The sequence below is a fragment of the Schistocerca cancellata genome, chromosome 11 (assembly GCF_023864275.1).
Source record: "Schistocerca cancellata isolate TAMUIC-IGC-003103 chromosome 11, iqSchCanc2.1, whole genome shotgun sequence".
In the NCBI taxonomy this organism is placed as follows: Eukaryota; Metazoa; Arthropoda; class Insecta; order Orthoptera; family Acrididae; genus Schistocerca; species Schistocerca cancellata.
Window position 1 is genome coordinate 40,537,934 of NC_064636.1, and position 17,802 is coordinate 40,555,735.

At 43.8% G+C, this 17,802-nt stretch overlaps 1 protein-coding gene across 2 annotated transcripts in view; it reads left to right on the forward strand.

Moving 5' to 3' along the window:
* The window catches only part of LOC126108886 (poly [ADP-ribose] polymerase tankyrase-2-like), a 59,388-nt gene extending 51,467 nt beyond the window's left edge, over positions 1-7,921 (forward strand). For both annotated transcript variants that reach the window (XM_049914246.1, XM_049914247.1), the window contains exon 3: positions 7,180-7,921. In XM_049914246.1, the coding sequence (XP_049770203.1) occupies positions 7,180-7,663 (484 nt within the window). In that variant the 3' untranslated portion in view covers positions 7,664-7,921. The remainder of the gene's footprint in view (positions 1-7,179) is intronic.
* Positions 7,922-17,802: the final 9,881 nt, after the last annotated feature.

The window sequence follows — 17,802 nt, forward strand, 5'->3', positions numbered from 1 at the left end:
ATTGGAAGCCAACAATGGCACCTGGTAGCTAATTGTGTTGGCATACACACACCAATTCAGTTGGTGTCAATCTAGACCCCCTCTCAGCTTGGTTTTGTGGCACTGCTTGGAAAATTAACCCTCTCCTATTTCACAGTTGACACTTCTCCAGTGTAATCGTGACCACACAATGAGCACACATCTTCCTCCTGCAAATGCTCTGCTTATGAGCAAGAGCTTGAGCAGACACAACTCCTCATGCCGAAAATCTGTGCATTGTTACATCTTAACTTATATAAGAGTGAGTACATGGACGAGAAAAACAATTCTTGAATTTCCTAGTTAAAATACACTATACCACAGGTAAAATACATTTTTTCCATGTTAACTGACCACATACTTTCTCTCGGAGCTGTAAAACTTATCAAGCCTTTGACTGGTAAAGGTTTTATACACCTACATAGAATTTCCAGGCAGTTTAAGAAACAAAACCCAGCAAAAAAAACGCATTTTGTAAAGATCTTTGATATGTGGCAACATGTTCACTGCATAATTTCATATTACAAAAGTGCAAATATGGATACCACCAAATACAGTGTTGAAATTAAGATTGCAGTGTGCTTTTGTCAGCCAATAATAGCTTATGCCACGTGATCTCACCAGCCAATAGTAGCAGATATTCTGAGTGTAGGACACACAGTGTCGTCAGCCAATAGGAAAAATACTGCTAAAAACACAAACACAAATAGGGAAACTTGGTGGTTTAAGTTAATATACATACAGTATAGATACAAGAAAAGTTAAGCTTTCGCATTGGTTGTGGAAAAATGTTTTTGCAGGTTCCCCTCCCCCCCCGTCCTCTCTCCTTCTCAAGGATCCTAAGAGCACAGTTTAAATTGCAGCAGCTGAATATTTCTGACAAGCAGTATTAAAAAAATTCACTGCTGTGTACTAAACATTTCGTGGGTTACTTGGCTGAATGCATGTTCCGTCGAGCATTTTGACTCTTGCATTGCACAATTCATAAACTATGAGAGAATTAAAATAAAACATTTTATCATTCCATGTAGGCTTTCACGGCCGGCTTCTTTATCAGTAAAATCTTCCGGGCTAAGTTGCCGTGGTCGATCTGTAGAACTTCTTCTTCCTGACGTTTCGTTCTCAACTACGGAGAACATCTTCCGAGGTGAGTCGACGACTGGCTGTTAGGAGCTGGGGCCGCCGCTTATATAGAGATCGTAGGGGGCGCCACCACACGTCACGTGGCGTCGATGTGCAGCTATCTCTGGCTATCGTTCGTTCTCTCGATTGCAGGCAATCGATTGTCACGTGATTGATGCAACGTCGACCGCCATATCTTATCCAATTTTAATCCTTCTTCTTTACGATTAAAATTGTATTGATGTTTGTGGATTTCAATTGCCTCTCTATACATACGTGTATAATAGTGCGACGTCCTCGCTAGCACGCTTGTTTCACCAAATTTTATTTCGTGATCTCCATCCTTAAAAACATGTTCCGCTACTGCCGATTTGTCGATATGTCCCAAGCGACAGTTTCTTTTGTGCTCCGTCAGCCGTGTATTGACGCTTCTTTTTGTAGTTCCTATGTAAACCCTGCCACAACTACACGGAATTTTATATACCCCTGGAGTGGCTAGGGGGTGACGAGCATCTTTTGTTGATCTTAGGCATTCACTAATTTTCTTAGTAGGTCTAAAAATGGTCTCTACCTGAAACTTGGCTAGTACTTTTCCAATGCGATCCGTGATATTATGGATGAACGGAAGAAATACTTTTCCAGCTGATAGTTGTTGCTGTCTCCTATTTTTGGGCATTTTTCTATTTGGGTGAAGTGCTCGGTTAATCTCGTTCTTCGTATAACCATTTTTCGCAAAGGCCATTCGTAAATGATTTAGTTCTTCTTTCAAGTGGCCTGGTTCACAAATATTATTGGCCCTATCCACTAGTGTTTTTATGACCCCCCTCTTTTGCCTAGGGTGGTGGTTTGAGTTCTTATGGAGGTAGCGATCAGTATGTGTACCTTTCCTGTAGACCTTATGGCCTAAGGTCCCATCTGCTCGTTTGATAACTGATACATCCAAGAAGTTAAGTTGTCCATTCTTCTCCTTCTCCATAGTAAATTTAATCTTTGGGTTGATGCTATTTAAGTGTACCAGAAAATCATTCAAGTCTTCTTCCTCATGATTCCATATTACAAAGGTATCATCCACATACCGATACCACTTCGAGGGGCTTTTTTTGGCCGACTGCAGTGCTTGATGTTCAAAGTATTCCATGAATAAATTCGCAATTGCGGGACTTAGGGGGCTTCACATGGCTACCCCATCGGTCTGTTCATAAAATTCACCATTGTACTGAAAATAGGTCGAGGATAGACAGTGTTGGAACAAGGCTACTATATCAATAGGGAACATATCGGCTATATGGGAGAGAGCTTCATCAACTGGAACCATCGTGAACAAGGACACTATATCAAAACTGACAAGTATGTCATTAGGACCGACAGTAATTTCCCTCAATTTCTCAATAAAGTGTAGAGAGTTTTTAATATGACTCTCAGTTTTGCCTATGTAAGGTTGTAACAAAGAGGCAAGGTGTCTGGCTAGTTCTTGGGTAGGAGCTCCAATTGCGCTGACTATTGGTCTCAAAGGTACATCAGGTTTATGTATCTTTGGTAATCCATATAATCTCGGAGGATAAACCTCCGTTTTACAAAGATACTTTTTAACTTCTGTAGGAATAGAAGACTGTTTTATCAGACGATTGGTGGAATTCATCACATTCGTTGTGGGATCCTTAGCCCGGAAGATTTTACTGATAAAGACGCCGGCCGTGAAAGCCTACATGGAATGATTCGACGCCTCTACGGGGAGGAAATGTCAACTAGGGTACGACGACTGGAGAACCTACGCAAGAAGAAAGGTCAACAACTTTGCTCACTCACTTTTCTGCTACGCTGTCGTGATACCGGTATAGTTCCCAAGTTTTTAAAAGTGAGAAGAATGTTTCATTCGGCACAAGCCAACCGTATTTACTCTCGTATGGAACTGGCGTTACTACGTGAGCGGATACATCAGACACGACGAGGACTGGCGGTATGTGATGGCCAACTGCTAAACCTTCATTTACTTATTAGCAATACTATGCATTTTAGTCATTGGAACAAAGTAGACAGTTTAACATTTAGATCCATGGAGATTAGTGCAGAAGTGTCTTCCAATAGGCAGAAGGAGAAGTTTGATCGTCTACAAGAGGGTCGACAGGAAACACCGATTCCAAACAATTCCCAGACGGTTATTAATTTATCGGAAAAAGAATTGTCTAAGGAAGAACTTTCTGTTCTGTCTAAAGGAGGGAATTTTGCAATAACTCCATCCAAGATTCCTGTGGAGGACATTATTGCTAATATAGAGGCAGGAATTCGTCAGTTACCATCATATTCTGCTGATGAAATTAGAATGGAAACCTCCAGGATATTACGCAAAGCTAAGCCACCCAGCAGCAATCTGTCTCAAGGGGAAAGGAAAGCATTGCGGGAGATCAATGCAGACAAGAATGTTATTATAGTTGCCGCTGACAAGGGAAATGTTACTGTTTTAATGAATACTGAGGATTATCACAAGAAGATCAGTGATCTCCTGGAACCCAGCACATACAAGAAGTTGAAAAAGGATCCCACAACGAATGTGATGAATGCCACCAATCGTCTGATAAAACAGTCTTCTATTCCTACAGAAGTTAAAAAGTATCTTTGTAAAACGGAGGTTTATCCTCCGAGATTATATGGATTACCAAAGATACATAAACCTGATGTTCCTTTGAGACCAATAGTCAGCGCAATTGGAGCTCCTACCCAAGAACTAGCCAGACACCTTGCCTCTTTGTTACAACCTTACATAGGCAAAACTGAGAGTCATATTAAAAACTCTCTACACTTTATTGAGAAATTGAGGGAAATTACTGTCGGTCCTAATGACATACTTGTCAGTTTTGATATAGTGTCTTTGTTCACGATGGTTCCAGTTGATGAAGCTCTCTCCCATATAGCCGATATGTTCCCTATTGATATAGTAGCCTTGTTCCAACACTGTCTATCCTCGACCTATTTTCAGTACAATGGTGAATTTTATGAACAGACCGATGGGGTAGCCATGGGAAGCCCCCTAAGTCCCGCAATTGCGAATTTATTCATGGAATACTTTGAACATCAAGCACTGCAGTCGGCCAAAAAAAGCCCCTCGAAGTGGTATCGGTATGTGGATGATACCTTTGTAATATGGAATCATGAGGAAGAAGACTTGAATGATTTTCTGGTACACTTAAATAGCATCAACCCAAAGATTAAATTTACTATGGAGAAGGAGAAGAATGGACAACTTAACTTCTTGGATGTATCAGTTATCAAACGAGCAGATGGGACCTTAGGCCATAAGGTCTACAGGAAAGGTACACATACTGATCGCTACCTCCATAAGAACTCAAACCACCACCCTAGGCAAAAGAGGGGGGTCATAAAAACACTAGTGGATAGGGCCAATAATATTTGTGAACCAGGCTACTTGAAAGAAGAACTAAATCATTTACGAATGGCCTTTGCGAAAAATGGTTATACGAAGAACGAGATTAACCGAGCACTTCACCCAAATAGAAAAATGCCCAAAAATAGGAGACAGCAACAACCATCAGCTGGAAAAGTATTTCTTCCGTTCATCCATAATATCACGGATCGCATTGGAAAAGTACTAGCCAAGTTTCAGGTAGAGACCATTTTTAGACCTACTAAGAAAATTAGTGAATGCCTAAGATCAACAAAAGATGCTCGTCACCCCCTAGCCACTCCAGGGGTATATAAAATTCCGTGTAGTTGTGGCAGGGTTTACATAGGAACTACAAAAAGAAGCGTCAATACACGGCTGACGGAGCACAAAAGAAACTGTCGCTTGGGACATATCGACAAATCGGCAGTAGCGGAACATGTTTTTAAGGATGGAGATCACGAAATAAAATTTGGTGAAACAAGCGTGCTAGCGAGGACGTCGCACTATTATACACGTATGTATAGAGAGGCAATTGAAATCCACAAACATCAATACAATTTTAATCGTAAAGAAGAAGGATTAAAATTGGATAAGATATGGCGGTCGACGTTGCATCAATCACGTGACAATCGATTGCCTGCAATCGAGAGAACGAACGATAGCCAGAGATAGCTGCACATCGACGCCACGTGACGTGTGGTGGCGCCCCCTACGATCTCTATATAAGCGGCGTCCCCAGCTCCTAACAGCCAGTCGTCGACTCACCTCGGAAGATGTTCTCCGTAGTTGAGAACGAAACGTCAGGAAGAAGAAGTTCTACAGATCGACCACGGCAACTTAGCCCGGAAGATTTTACTGATAAAACATTTTATGTTCTGTTGGGTCCATAGCATTGTATATGTCGGTATAAGACATTATAGAAATGAATGCTCCAAATGAGCTGCAATAAGGTAGTAGGTTTTTTAATATTTTAAATTATATGCCTGTTTGTTTATTGCCATTATCAAGTAACTTGTGAAATAACATTAGTAAGATTAGCTGTACATGAATTGTGGCTGTTTTACATTTACATTTGCACTGGTACTTAAGTCTAGTTGGAAGTAACGATCATATTGCATCTGTAGTAAAGCTCTTCTGTCATGACTTGGTAAGTATAATAGTTCTTGTAGTTATTGAAATGTAAAAATAAGTTTTTGGCAGATATTTCGACAGTTCAGTTTTGACAGTTCTTTAATCTGATGCTATATGTTTGCAAAGATAATACAGCTTACCAGAGATGTTATCTATTGGTGATCTTAGGTGCTTTTAAACTTAATCTATGGTCCATGTAAGTTTTGTTTACTATTTCACTGTGTCTTTTCATGTTCTGTCATGTCAGTAAAGTTTTCTAGGTAGCATTTCTCTTTAAAATATGTGTGTTCGTTTAGAATTTCATGTGGGTATTTCCTTATGAATATAAATTTCCAGTTCAATAATTCATAGTAAGTTCTTTTGGTATTGTGTGTAATATTACAGTTTCAATTTTCTCTTCTTGGGGGTGTTGGGTTTTCAGAGGCAAATAGAAGCTTGATGGATTACTATCACTATTTCTAGTTTCTTTAAGATATATCAAACACTGATGTGCCAGTAAAATTTTAAATAATGGCATAAATGACTGGTCTTCTGGGACTGAAATTTTTCCAGGTGGCTGAACCTTAAAATGTTAAGTTGTGAATGAGTATCAAACCTTCTGTAATTTAAGAAATTCATTGCACATTGTCACATGTAGCATAATTGATCTTGTGTAAAAGGAAATTTACTTTGCAAGTACCAGTCATGCTTCTAAAACCACCATTAACGATATTTTTTCTTGACCTGCTAGAAGTAGAGAGAGTTGTGAAATCACACTCATCGAAAGCAGCATGTTGTTACGAAATAATGTGTGGTCTTCATCCTAAAGCCTTTGACACATTGTGCTGTCAGTAGATGTTTGTATTTGCACTGTGTCTTATTGTTGTAAATTGCACATTTCTTTGAAACTAAAGTTTTATTTTGGTGTTACTTTCTCGTTTGTTTTATTGCTGCAGTATTATTCTGCAGTAGCAAGCTAAAGTAAAATTCTTTGTTAAAGTGTCGGTTTTTAACAGTCAAAATTGCAAAAATGTAACTAAAAACTAAAACAATGAAATATTCCTGGAATTTTTAAAAAAATTCCCATGTTTTTCCTGGATTTCGTGGTTGTCCTGGGGCGTATATATGCTGTCCGTGTTTTATTTCTACCCCAAGTCAAACTGTAATTTTCTGCCATATTTTGAATGGTAAAGATGTTTGCACAACAGTTGTAAAGATTGTCAACCAGACATGTGACTAACATTTCATGTAGAATTTCCATATGAACGAAACATTCTTTTTGTTTAAGAAACATGACCCGAGCAGAATATTAACTATTTTATATGTTTTATTGTTTATCCCAAAGTTAACTCAAAAGTACCAACATTTTTGTAATTTTAATATGCTACTGCACTTCCTTGTATATTTTCTTACACTATTTATTGACGCTGTCATTCCAAACGAAGGCAGCCACCTGTGCGAGTTTTGAGTATTACACATGCGACGTCACTGTCAGTACAGAATTGTGCGAACTTCATTGTACTTTGCAGGACTTCATCTGTGGAGCAGACAGAGGACTTGAGCGAGTGGCTGGTAGTGGCAGCCAGAACTGGTGACGTGGGTGAACTGCGGCGGCTGCTGGCCGCAGGAGCACCCGTCGATGCGAGGGACGGCACTGGGTGCACCGCCCTGCACCTGGCAGCAATGGATGCGAATCCGGAGACTGTCAAGTATCTGCTGAGTGCGGGGGCTGACATCAATGCGAAGGACTCGAGTCTACAGACGCCTCTGCACGCGGCCGCATACCGGGGTAACTTGAAAGCGATGTGGGTGCTGCTGACATCGTCGGCACAAGTAGATGTTCGGGACCGTTGGGGGAAAACACCGCTGCACTGGGCTGCTGCCACGAAGCAGGTAGAAGCAGTAAGGGCTCTGTTGCTCGCCGGAGCAAGCAAGAAGGTGAAGGACAACGAAGACATTACACCTGTGGACACTGCTACCTCGTCCACTAGAGAGCTGTTCCGGATGTACTAAATGTGACATAACTAAGCCCTCTACTTCTGTACCTCCTAGATGTTGCAATAAATGTGTAATTTATTTCTGTTTTTTCCTGTTGTGTTACAGGAATCTTTGTAATAAAATATTTTGCAGAATGTCTGCTTCATTTGCTGCCATCCCTTGAATATCATCTAATTGCCTTAGATACACCCAAGATAATTAGGTTTAGCATGAATTGATGTTTGGTGTCACATATTTATTCCAGTTGAACAAATCTAATTAAATGGCTTTGTAATACTGAGGCAATTAAACATATAATTCTGCAAGTCCACATCTTTAACCAGTTTGAAGTCGGCTTTATGCAACATGTATCTGGGTTCATCAAAGTGTCTAACCCTTCAGATATATTTCGTAGCTGCTTAAGATGTCTTGTGGAGTAACTGCTTTCGCCAGCATTTATGCATAATAAAGTAGGCTGTTCCAATTAAAGTGTTGCCGTGCGGTTCTAGGCGCTCCAGTCTGGAACCGCGTGACCGCTACGGTCGCAGGTTCGAATCCTGCCTCAGGCATGGATGTGCATGTTGTCCTTAGGTTAGTTAGGTTTAAGTAGTTCTAAGTTCTAGGGGACTTATGACCTCAGCAGTTGAGACCCATAGCGCTCAGAGCCAATTAAAGTGTCATAAATAACATTGCCACTGTTGGAAAAAAAAAGCACAGCAACTGAAGGAAGTGAGTAATGCAGTTGCACCCATGTCAGCGTGCTTGTGCTGGTGTCCGTATCTGCAGTGTTAAAATATGGCACTTGTTATGTAATGTCTCAGATAGAATTACAAACTGGAAAAACAATTTGGGTTTGTTGTAGCTTTTTTTTATGTAACTTGTAACCTAGGTCTTGTTCTTTTTCACTTCAGCTGCTATTTGTGTAGTGATGGTTTTGTCGAGTCTGCCTAGTGCTGTTGGCGAGCGGGGTGCACTCGACCCTTGTGGGGCTAATTGGGCGGCCAGTTGGTACCACATTAAGCCTGGGCCTGCAAGGCCAGTTTGGATCGGATGATGGTTTTTTTGTGTGTGTGTGTGTGTGTGTGTGTGTGTGTGTGTGTGTGTGTGTGTGTGTGTGTGTGTAGTTCGGATCGGATGATGGTTTTGTGTGTGTGTGTGTGTGTGTGTGTGTGTGTGTGTGTGTGTGTGTGTGTGTGTGTTGAATCCCTCCTGGAGGAGTCATTTGCCATGAAATTCTCAACAATTCAAATAGATTTCAGGGATTTGATGAAACATGTTTAAGATTTGATGTTGACTCAGCCATGAAAATATCCTAAGTTGTTAAACGACTATTTCGATGTTTTATGATCTAATGGACAATTCAGTTACAGTATTATTAGTGTTTTCCATGTTTACTCAGTCACAGGGTGACAGATGTGGTGTACAAATCTTTCTTATGAAACATAGGCAAACATTTGAATACCATTTTTTATGCTCCCATAATCTTGCATGATTGAGGTTATTTTGAGCTAGATTTGGCCAAAATATAGTTCTTGGCCATTAGTTAAAATATTACCATGATGGCATGTTCGTGTGGTAACAACTTTGGGGTTAGGTTGGTGGGGGAAGAGACTGAACAGTGAGGTCATCGGTCTCATCGGATTAGGGAAGGATGGAGAAGGGAGTCAGCCATGCCCTTTTGAAGGAACCATCCCGGCATTTGCCTGGAGCGATTTAGGGAAATCGTGCTGTTTGTATTGTAAAACGTTTTTGATCAACTGTCGACACCGTGTGTCGTATCGGCTGCCGCACAGCAGCCGTCAACTGGGTGCGGTGTGCTACAACACGCACGGCACACAGCTTGTACCGCTGGCGCCGCACACGATGTCCACAACTGGCGCCAGTGAATGCTTCGTCGCGGGGTTAGCGGCAGCGTACACACCACTATCGATACGGATTACCCTGGCGGCGTTGCCCTTGCCACCCGAGTGAGAAACCATATAAGGGCGCCACCTATCAACACTCTGATTGGCCGGACCTGTGGATTTAAGCGAGCTCCCTGAGCCCGTGTAACCAGTTCAGTCTTCACCGATGACTGTGTTACTACCCGGCTGCTGGATTCGTGACGACCAAACCGTACTGTGGTGTCCCTGGATGGAAACTTGCGACGCGTCGGTATCGACTGGTTGGCAGTAGTTTGGACTTGTATTCTCTACTTGTGACTCTGATTTCTCCTTGGTGCTACAGCCAGTGAAGTGAAGTGTTGTGTAGTCGAACTTAAGTTTTTTTTTGAGTGACAGAAGGTCAAATAAATTTGGTTACCACGGAATATTTGTTGTGTTATAGTGTGGATATAACACCGTGTGACACATTGGGCCGTATGTGTACCACTCTTCCACTTGTGTACATAACTTAAGGACAAAAGTAACTTTTGCATAGTGTGTCGCAACAAAATAACATAGCTCAATGAAACTTGGATCTTACATTGAAAGAACAGCCACGGTGTAATACAGAAGTAACGCACAGAAATATGCAATGGAACGAACGGAAACAACACTGTTATTCAAATACATAAATCTCACTGAAATCGCCGCGATTCTTGACAGTACACTGCACATTACGAAACGGGGGACATGGTTGTTAATGGGGTGTTTGATCACAAAGGATGTCAATGCGTGCTATGGAAGTTGCTCCCATGCTGACCACAATATTGGTTTGGTGTTCTGGTGGTAGGCCTTTCATTCCTCAAAAAGCACGGATGACAGCTACTGGATGGTCATTGGTGCACATGGGCGTGCTGCAATATGTCTCACTGTAGAGTATGGGCAGGCCGGTCCGTTCACCCAACACACTCTCATTCCACAAACTCTCTCACCTGCACTGTTCGACGTGGTTGCGCATTGTCATTCATAAAAATGAAGCCGGTGCCGAGTACGCCCCGCAAAAGATGCACATGGGGAAGGAGTACAGTGTCGCAGGTACATTGATGAATGTGCCATGATCAAAGATTTGGAGGCTGGTACACCTGTGATGCAACATACGTGTCCACACCACCACCTACCGAGCGGGGTGGCGCAGTGGTTAGACACTGGACTCGCATTCGGGAGGACGACGGTTCAATCCCGCATCCGGCCAGCCTGACTTAGGTTTTCCGTGATTTCCCTAAATCACTCCAGGCAAATGCCGGGATGGTTCCTCTGAAAGGGCACAGCCAACTTCCTTCCCTAATCCGATGAGACCGATGACCACGCTGTCTGGTCTCCTTCCCCAAACCAACCAACCACACCACCTGGACCATGAAAATGATCACGTACGATGTGGTTCTTAGATGCATTGTGTGTTCCCATTTCTTGCCACACGAGGGAGTGTCCAAAATGACTACTCGGACTGAATCTTCTTTCATCTGAGAACAGCAGGTGACCCCCACTGCTAACTGGCCCAGTCCTTATGCTCTTGACAACCACTGCAAACGGTGCCATCAACGTGTGGGTGTCAACAGAAGACAAAGTACTGTCTGTTGGGCAGAGACCAACCCCACGGAGGTGCTGTGCCACTGTGAAGCGTGAGAGGGTGTGCCTTACAATCCTATAAAATGTGGTTGCAATTACACCCATTGTTTGCTGTTGATCCCTCCTTGCTTGTCGAATAATCTGATGTTGCTGTCCGTGGTTGAGCACTTCCTGTCCTTCACACAGCAGTGCCTGTGTTTCGGAATGCTCTCTGTGCACATGAAACAGTGCTGTGAACAGTACCAAACTCCTGGGTTACACTAATCCCTCTTCATTCTCATAAGTTTCTCAATCTCACCTCTCCTGTGAAGTCATCCAAACGTTGTCACTGTTATCTGTTTCAGATTGCTTGCACCGTCAGTGGCTCCAAAGTAGTGGCACTGTAATTGCCTCGGAAAGTGTTGTGCTGACTGTGTAAGGGGTGATTAATTCATTAACAACAGTAATTGTGCTTATGCAATTTTTCTTCGACTCATTGCATTCTATTACAACAGCAATAATTCGAATTTCTTGCTACAAATAGGTACCAAATTTGAAGGTGCAGTCTCTCTAATGCGCATTCACAAACCCACATTACTTTTGTGTTAATGTTTATAGCATACCAGCTGATCAGTATGAGTTGCACACGCTTTTCAGTTGTTCATACTGGAAGACAAACAATAAAATATTTACCGAGCGAGGTGGCGCAGACACTGGACTTGTATTCGGGAGGACGACAGTTCACTCCCGCGTCTGGCCATCCTGATTTAGGTTTTCCGTGATTTCCTTAAATCGCTCCAGGCAAATGCTGGGATGGTTCCTTTCAAAGGGCATGGCCGACTTCCTTCCCCGTCCTTCCCTAATCCGATGAGACCGATGACCTCGCTGTCTGGTCTCCTTCCCCAAAACAACCAACCAACCAATAAAATATTTACCCTTGTCACATCCTATAACCTCGCAGTGGTCACATTACCCCCTCTGCATGTGAGGTAAGTGGCCAACTTTACTTGGACCACTGCCAAATTAAACAGTGTTAGTTAAAGATAAGCACATCCTAAAATATTAATGTCTATTTTAAGTTCTTGTCTGTAACTGAGCAGCTCTTGCCACTAGCTAACATTTTGAAATTCTGCTGTGCTAATTGCTAGGTGCAACTGTGGGCCACACAGATTCTCGAAATGGGCCACGTGTGCCCTGTGGGCCGCAGTTTGACAACCACTGGCTTATGGCAGCGACTGCTGGCAACGAGGATGCAGGATTTCTCACCTTGAGATATTATCACCACAGGACATTTATGATCAATCACACATGGGCTGCAATGAGGACCGACCACGTCTGCTAAATTTTATAAGTATAAATCTGTATCTGTGTATGCTCATATTAGATGTATGTGTAAATTGCGTGAAGATGACACAGTGCATGTATTTGTTCATGGTCATGGAACTGATTCAAAGTTCGATTTTGTTGTTTATATGACTGTGTATCATAGTGTATAGGAAGTGTACATTGGGAACCAGGGGCTCAAGGATGCAACAGTTTTGTTTCCAGAATGAGATTTTCACTCTGCAGCAGTGTGTGCGCTGATATGAAACTTCCTGGCAGATTAAAACTGTGTGCTGGACCAAGACTCGAACTCGGGATCTTTGCCTTTCGCGGGCAAGTGCTCTACCAACTGAGCTACCCAAGCACGACTCACGACCCATTCTCACAGCTTCAATTCTGCCAGTACCTCGTCTCCTACCTTCAAAACTTTACAGAAGCCTGCAGTCAGAAATGCACAAAATACATCAAAAATAATTTTCTGAGTCACAGTATTTCACATACTAGAACTGTAAAGGCACTAACTTTACAGGCTGCTGACTTTACAGAAGGAATGGAGTCACAACTAACCTACACTATGTGATCAAAGCTATCTGGACACCTGGCTGAAAATGAAAGTTCTTGGCGCCCTACATAGGTAAAGCTGGAATTCAGTACGGTGTTGGCCCATCCTTAGCCTTGATGACAGCTTCCACTCTCGCAGGCATATGTCCAATCAGGTGCTGGAAGGTTTCATGGGGAATTGCAGCCCATTCTTCGGAGTGCTGTGCTGAGGAGAGGCATCGATGTAGGTCGGTGAGGCCTGGCAAGAAGTCGGCATTTCAAAACAGCTCAAAAATGTTCTATAGGATTCAGGTCAGGACTCTGTGCAGGCCAGTCCCTTATAGGGGTGTTACTGTCATGTAACCACTCTGCCAAGGGCTGTGCATTATGAATCGTGTTGAAAGGTGCAATCGCCATCCCCGAACTGGGAAGCAAGAAGGTGCTTAAAACATCAATGTAGGTCTGTGCTGTGACAGTGTCATGCAAAACAACAAGGGGTGCAAGCCCCCTCCTTGAAATACATGACCACACCATAACACCACCATGATTAGTCCCTCCACACAATGTTTTTCCACTATTCAATCAACTAATGCTTATGCCCCTTACACCAAGGAAAGCGTTGTTTGGCATTTACCGGCATGATGTGTGTCTTATGAGCAGCACTTGACTATGAAATCCAAGTTTTCTCATTGCCTGTCCAACTGTCATAGTACTCACACTGGACTCTGATGCAGTTTGGAATTCCTGAGTGATAGTCTGGATAGCTGTCTGCCTATTACACATTACGACCCTCTTCAACTGTCGGAGGCGTCTGTCAGTCAGCAGACGAGGTCGGCCTGTACGCTTTTGTGCTGTACGTGTCTCTTCACGTCTCCACTTCACTATCACATCGGAAACGGTGGACCTAGGGATGTTTAGGAGTGTGGAAATCTCACATACAGACGTATGACGTGTGACATCCAATCACCTGACCATGTTCGAAGTCTGAGAGTTCTGCGGAGTGCCCCATTGCGCCCTCTGACGATGTCTAATGACTACTGAGGTCGCTGATATGGAGTGACTGGCAGTAGGTGGCAGCACAATGCACCTAATATGAAAAACGTGTATTTTTGGGGGTGTCTGGATACTTTTGGTCACATAGTGTAAATTATAGGCATTAATTCTTTGGAAGCAGAATCTAAGCTAATGTAATGTAAACTAACAATTGTGAAGGTATAATGTAAATGGATAGATGAAAAATCTACTCTCAAGCAGTGGCAGGGAAAAAAAAAACACACACACACACAAAAAGAGTTTAACTTGTAATGTGATGGCGACCTTCTTCTTATTGTCAAGGTTCCGGATGACCACACCTGTCAACTGCATGGGAGGGCTGCTGTATTGTGCAGCAAGCACGTCATAACTCCTTTACACCTGCGCATCTCACCTGAAAACAATGGACTCCCTTCATCTTTCTGTGTCATTCCACACCACTGGTCAGAGACTAGCAGTAGCCGTACTAGGGAATTATTTCCATTAAAACCACAACACAAACAGCTGATAATGGAGTGGTGCTACAAGTGGGAAGTGGAGATTGTTGAGGAATGGAGTAATGTTGTGTTTAGTGATGAATTGCAGTTCTCCACTAACCCAGGTTTGCTGCAGAATCCTCGAATATATTCTTAGTTTGAATATAATGAATTTTCTTGAGCACAAGAAGCTTATGTCCACAAATCAGAACGGTTTTGGAAAGCATTACTCGTGCTAAACTCAGCTTGCCCTTTTCACACAAGGTATACTGCGAACTACGGATGAAGGCAACAGGCAGATTACCTAATTCTATACTTGCAGAAAGCGTGTGACATGGTACCCTATCACATGCTGTTAAATAAGGTACAATCATATGAAGTAGGGTCCCAGGTATGTGACTGACTTGAAGCCTATTACAGAACGCAGTATGTTGTCATCCACTGCGAGTGTTCGTCAGAGACAAAGGCATCGTCAGGACTGCTACAGGGAAGTGTGATAGGACTGCTGCTGTTCTCTGTATACATGAATGATTTGGCGGAGAGGGTTGGCAGAAATGTATCGTTGTTCGCTGATGATGTTGTGGTGTACGGTGAGGTGTCAAAGTTGAGTTTCTGTAGGAGCATACAAGATGATTTAGACAAAATTTCTAGATAGGGTGATGAATTCCAGTGAGCTCTAAATATAGGAAAATATAAGTTAATGTGGATTAGTGGGAGAAACAAACTGTAATGTTCAGATACAGCATTAGTAGTGTCCTGCTTGGTGGAGTCACATTGTTTAGATATCTGGGTGTAACGTTGCAAAGCAATATGAAATGCAACAAGCATGTGAGGACTTGTGGGAAAGGCAGATGATGGACTTTGGTTTATTGTGACAATTCTAGGGAAGTGAGGTTCATCTGTTAAGGAGACCGCATGTGGGATGCTAGTGTGGCCTATTCTTGAGTATTGCTTAAGTGTTTCGGATCTGTACCAGGTCAGATTCAAGGAAGACTTCGAAGCAATTCAGGGGCGGGCTGCTAGATTTGTTACTGATCGGTTCAAATGGGAACGCCTGGAGGGAAGGCAAACTTCTTTTCGAGGAACACTGTCGAAAAAATGGGGAACCAGGATTTGATGCTGACTGCAGAACGAATCTCTTGTCAACAACACAGGAGGGTGGTTTGAAAAATTCTCGGAGTCACCACGAGAGGCCAGCACTAGCGCAACGAGATGTTCACGTGATATTCATTGGACTGTTGCCTGTAAACATGTGCCATGTCAGTGGTCTTGCAAGAGGGTTGTGACGGTGACATGTCTCTGTTGTTGTTCCCATGTAGTGATTTGCAAAGGTGGAAAAAAATTGAGATTCGAGCAGCGGTTAAGTACTTTGTAAGGAAAATATGAAAGCAAATGACATACATGGTGATTTTCGGAATACACTGTGGGACTCTATTCCTTTACACACTCCTGCAAATGGAAGAAAGAACACATTGACACCGGTGTGTCAGACCCACCATACTTGCTCCGGACACTGCGAGAGGGCTGTACAAGCAATGATCACATGCACGGCACAGCGGACACACCAGGAACCGCGGTGTTGGCCGTAGAATGGCGCTAGCTGCGCAGCATTTGTGCACCGCCGCCGTCAGTGTCAGCCAGTTTGCCGTGGCATACGGAGCTCCATCGCAGTCTTTAACACTGGTAGCATGCCGCGACAGCATGGACGTGAACCGTATGTGCAGTTGATGGACTTTGAGCGAGGGCGTATAGTGGGCATGCGGGAGGCCGGGTGGACGTACCGCCGAATTGCTCAACACGTGGGGCGTGAGGTCTCCACAGTACATCGATGTTGTCGCCAGTAGTCGGCGGAAGGTGCACGTGCCCGTCGACCTGGGACCGGACCGCAGCGACGCACGGATGCACGCCAAGACCGTAGGATCCTACGCAGTGCCGTAGGGGACCGCACTGCCACTTCCCAGCAAATTAGGGACACTGTTGCTCCTGGGGTATCGGCGAGGACCATTCGCAACCGTCTCCATGAAGCTGGGCTACGGTCCCGCACACCGTTAGGCCGTCTTCCGCTCACGCCCCAACATCGTGCAGCCCGCCTCCAGTGGTGTCGCGACAGGTGTGAATGGAGGGACGAATGGAGACGTGTCGTCTTCAGCAATGAGAGTCGCTTCTGCCTTGGTGCCAGTGATGGTCGTATGCGTGTTTGGCGCCGTGTAGGTGAGCGCCACAATCAGGACTGCATACGACCGAGGCACACAGGGCCAACACCCGGCATCATGGTGGGGAGCGATCTCCTACACTGGCCGTACACCACTGGTGATCGTCAAGGGGACACTGAATAGTGCACGGTACATCCAAACCGTCATCGAACCCATCGTTCTACCATTCCTAGACCGGCAAGGGAACTTGCTGTTCCAACAGGACAATGCACGTCCGCATGTATCCCGTGCCACCCAACATGCTCTAGAAGGTGTAAGTCAACTACCCTGGCCAGCAAGATCTCCGGATCTGTCCCCCACTGAGCATGTTTGGGACTGGATGAAGCGTCGTCTCACGCGGTCTGCACGTCCAGCACGAACGCTGGTCCAACTGAGGCGCCAGGTGGAAATGGCATGGCAAGCCGTTCCACAGGACTACATCCAGCATATCTACGATCGTCTCCATGGGAGAATAGCAGCCTGCATTGCTGCGAAAGGTGGATATACACTGTACTAGTGCCGACATTGTGCATGCTCTGTTGCCTGTGTCTATGTGCCTGTGGTTCTGTCAGTGTGATCATGTGATGTATCTGACCCCAGGAATGTGTCAATGAATGGGACAATGAATTCACGGTGTTCTTATTTCAATTTCCAGGAGTGTATTTAACTGTTGTCAAGTGGACAAATGAGTTTAAATTTGGTTGGAAGAGCTTAGATGATGATCCCCGCAGTGGTCAGCCAAGACGTGTCACTACTCCAGAAATCATTGCCAAAGCACAAAAAAATGGTCATGGAGGATCACTGACAAAGTGTTTGTAATTGCTCACGCTTGCCAGATGTCATATGAAAGGGTATATCACGTTTTAGCTGAAGAATTAGAAATGAAAAAAGTATCTGCAAGGTGGGTGCCACGACTCTCGATGCTGGGTCAAAAACGCATGAGAATGGACATAACAGTACAATGTTTGGCCCTTTTTAGGAGAAACGATCAAGATTTTTGTGCCCCTTTGTGACGACAGATGAAACGTGGTTGCACTACTGTACCACAGAGACAAAACCACAGTCAAAGTAATGGAAACATGCTGGTTCTCTGTCACCAAAGAAAGCAAACACAATTCTTTTGGTTGGATAGGTCATGCCATCAG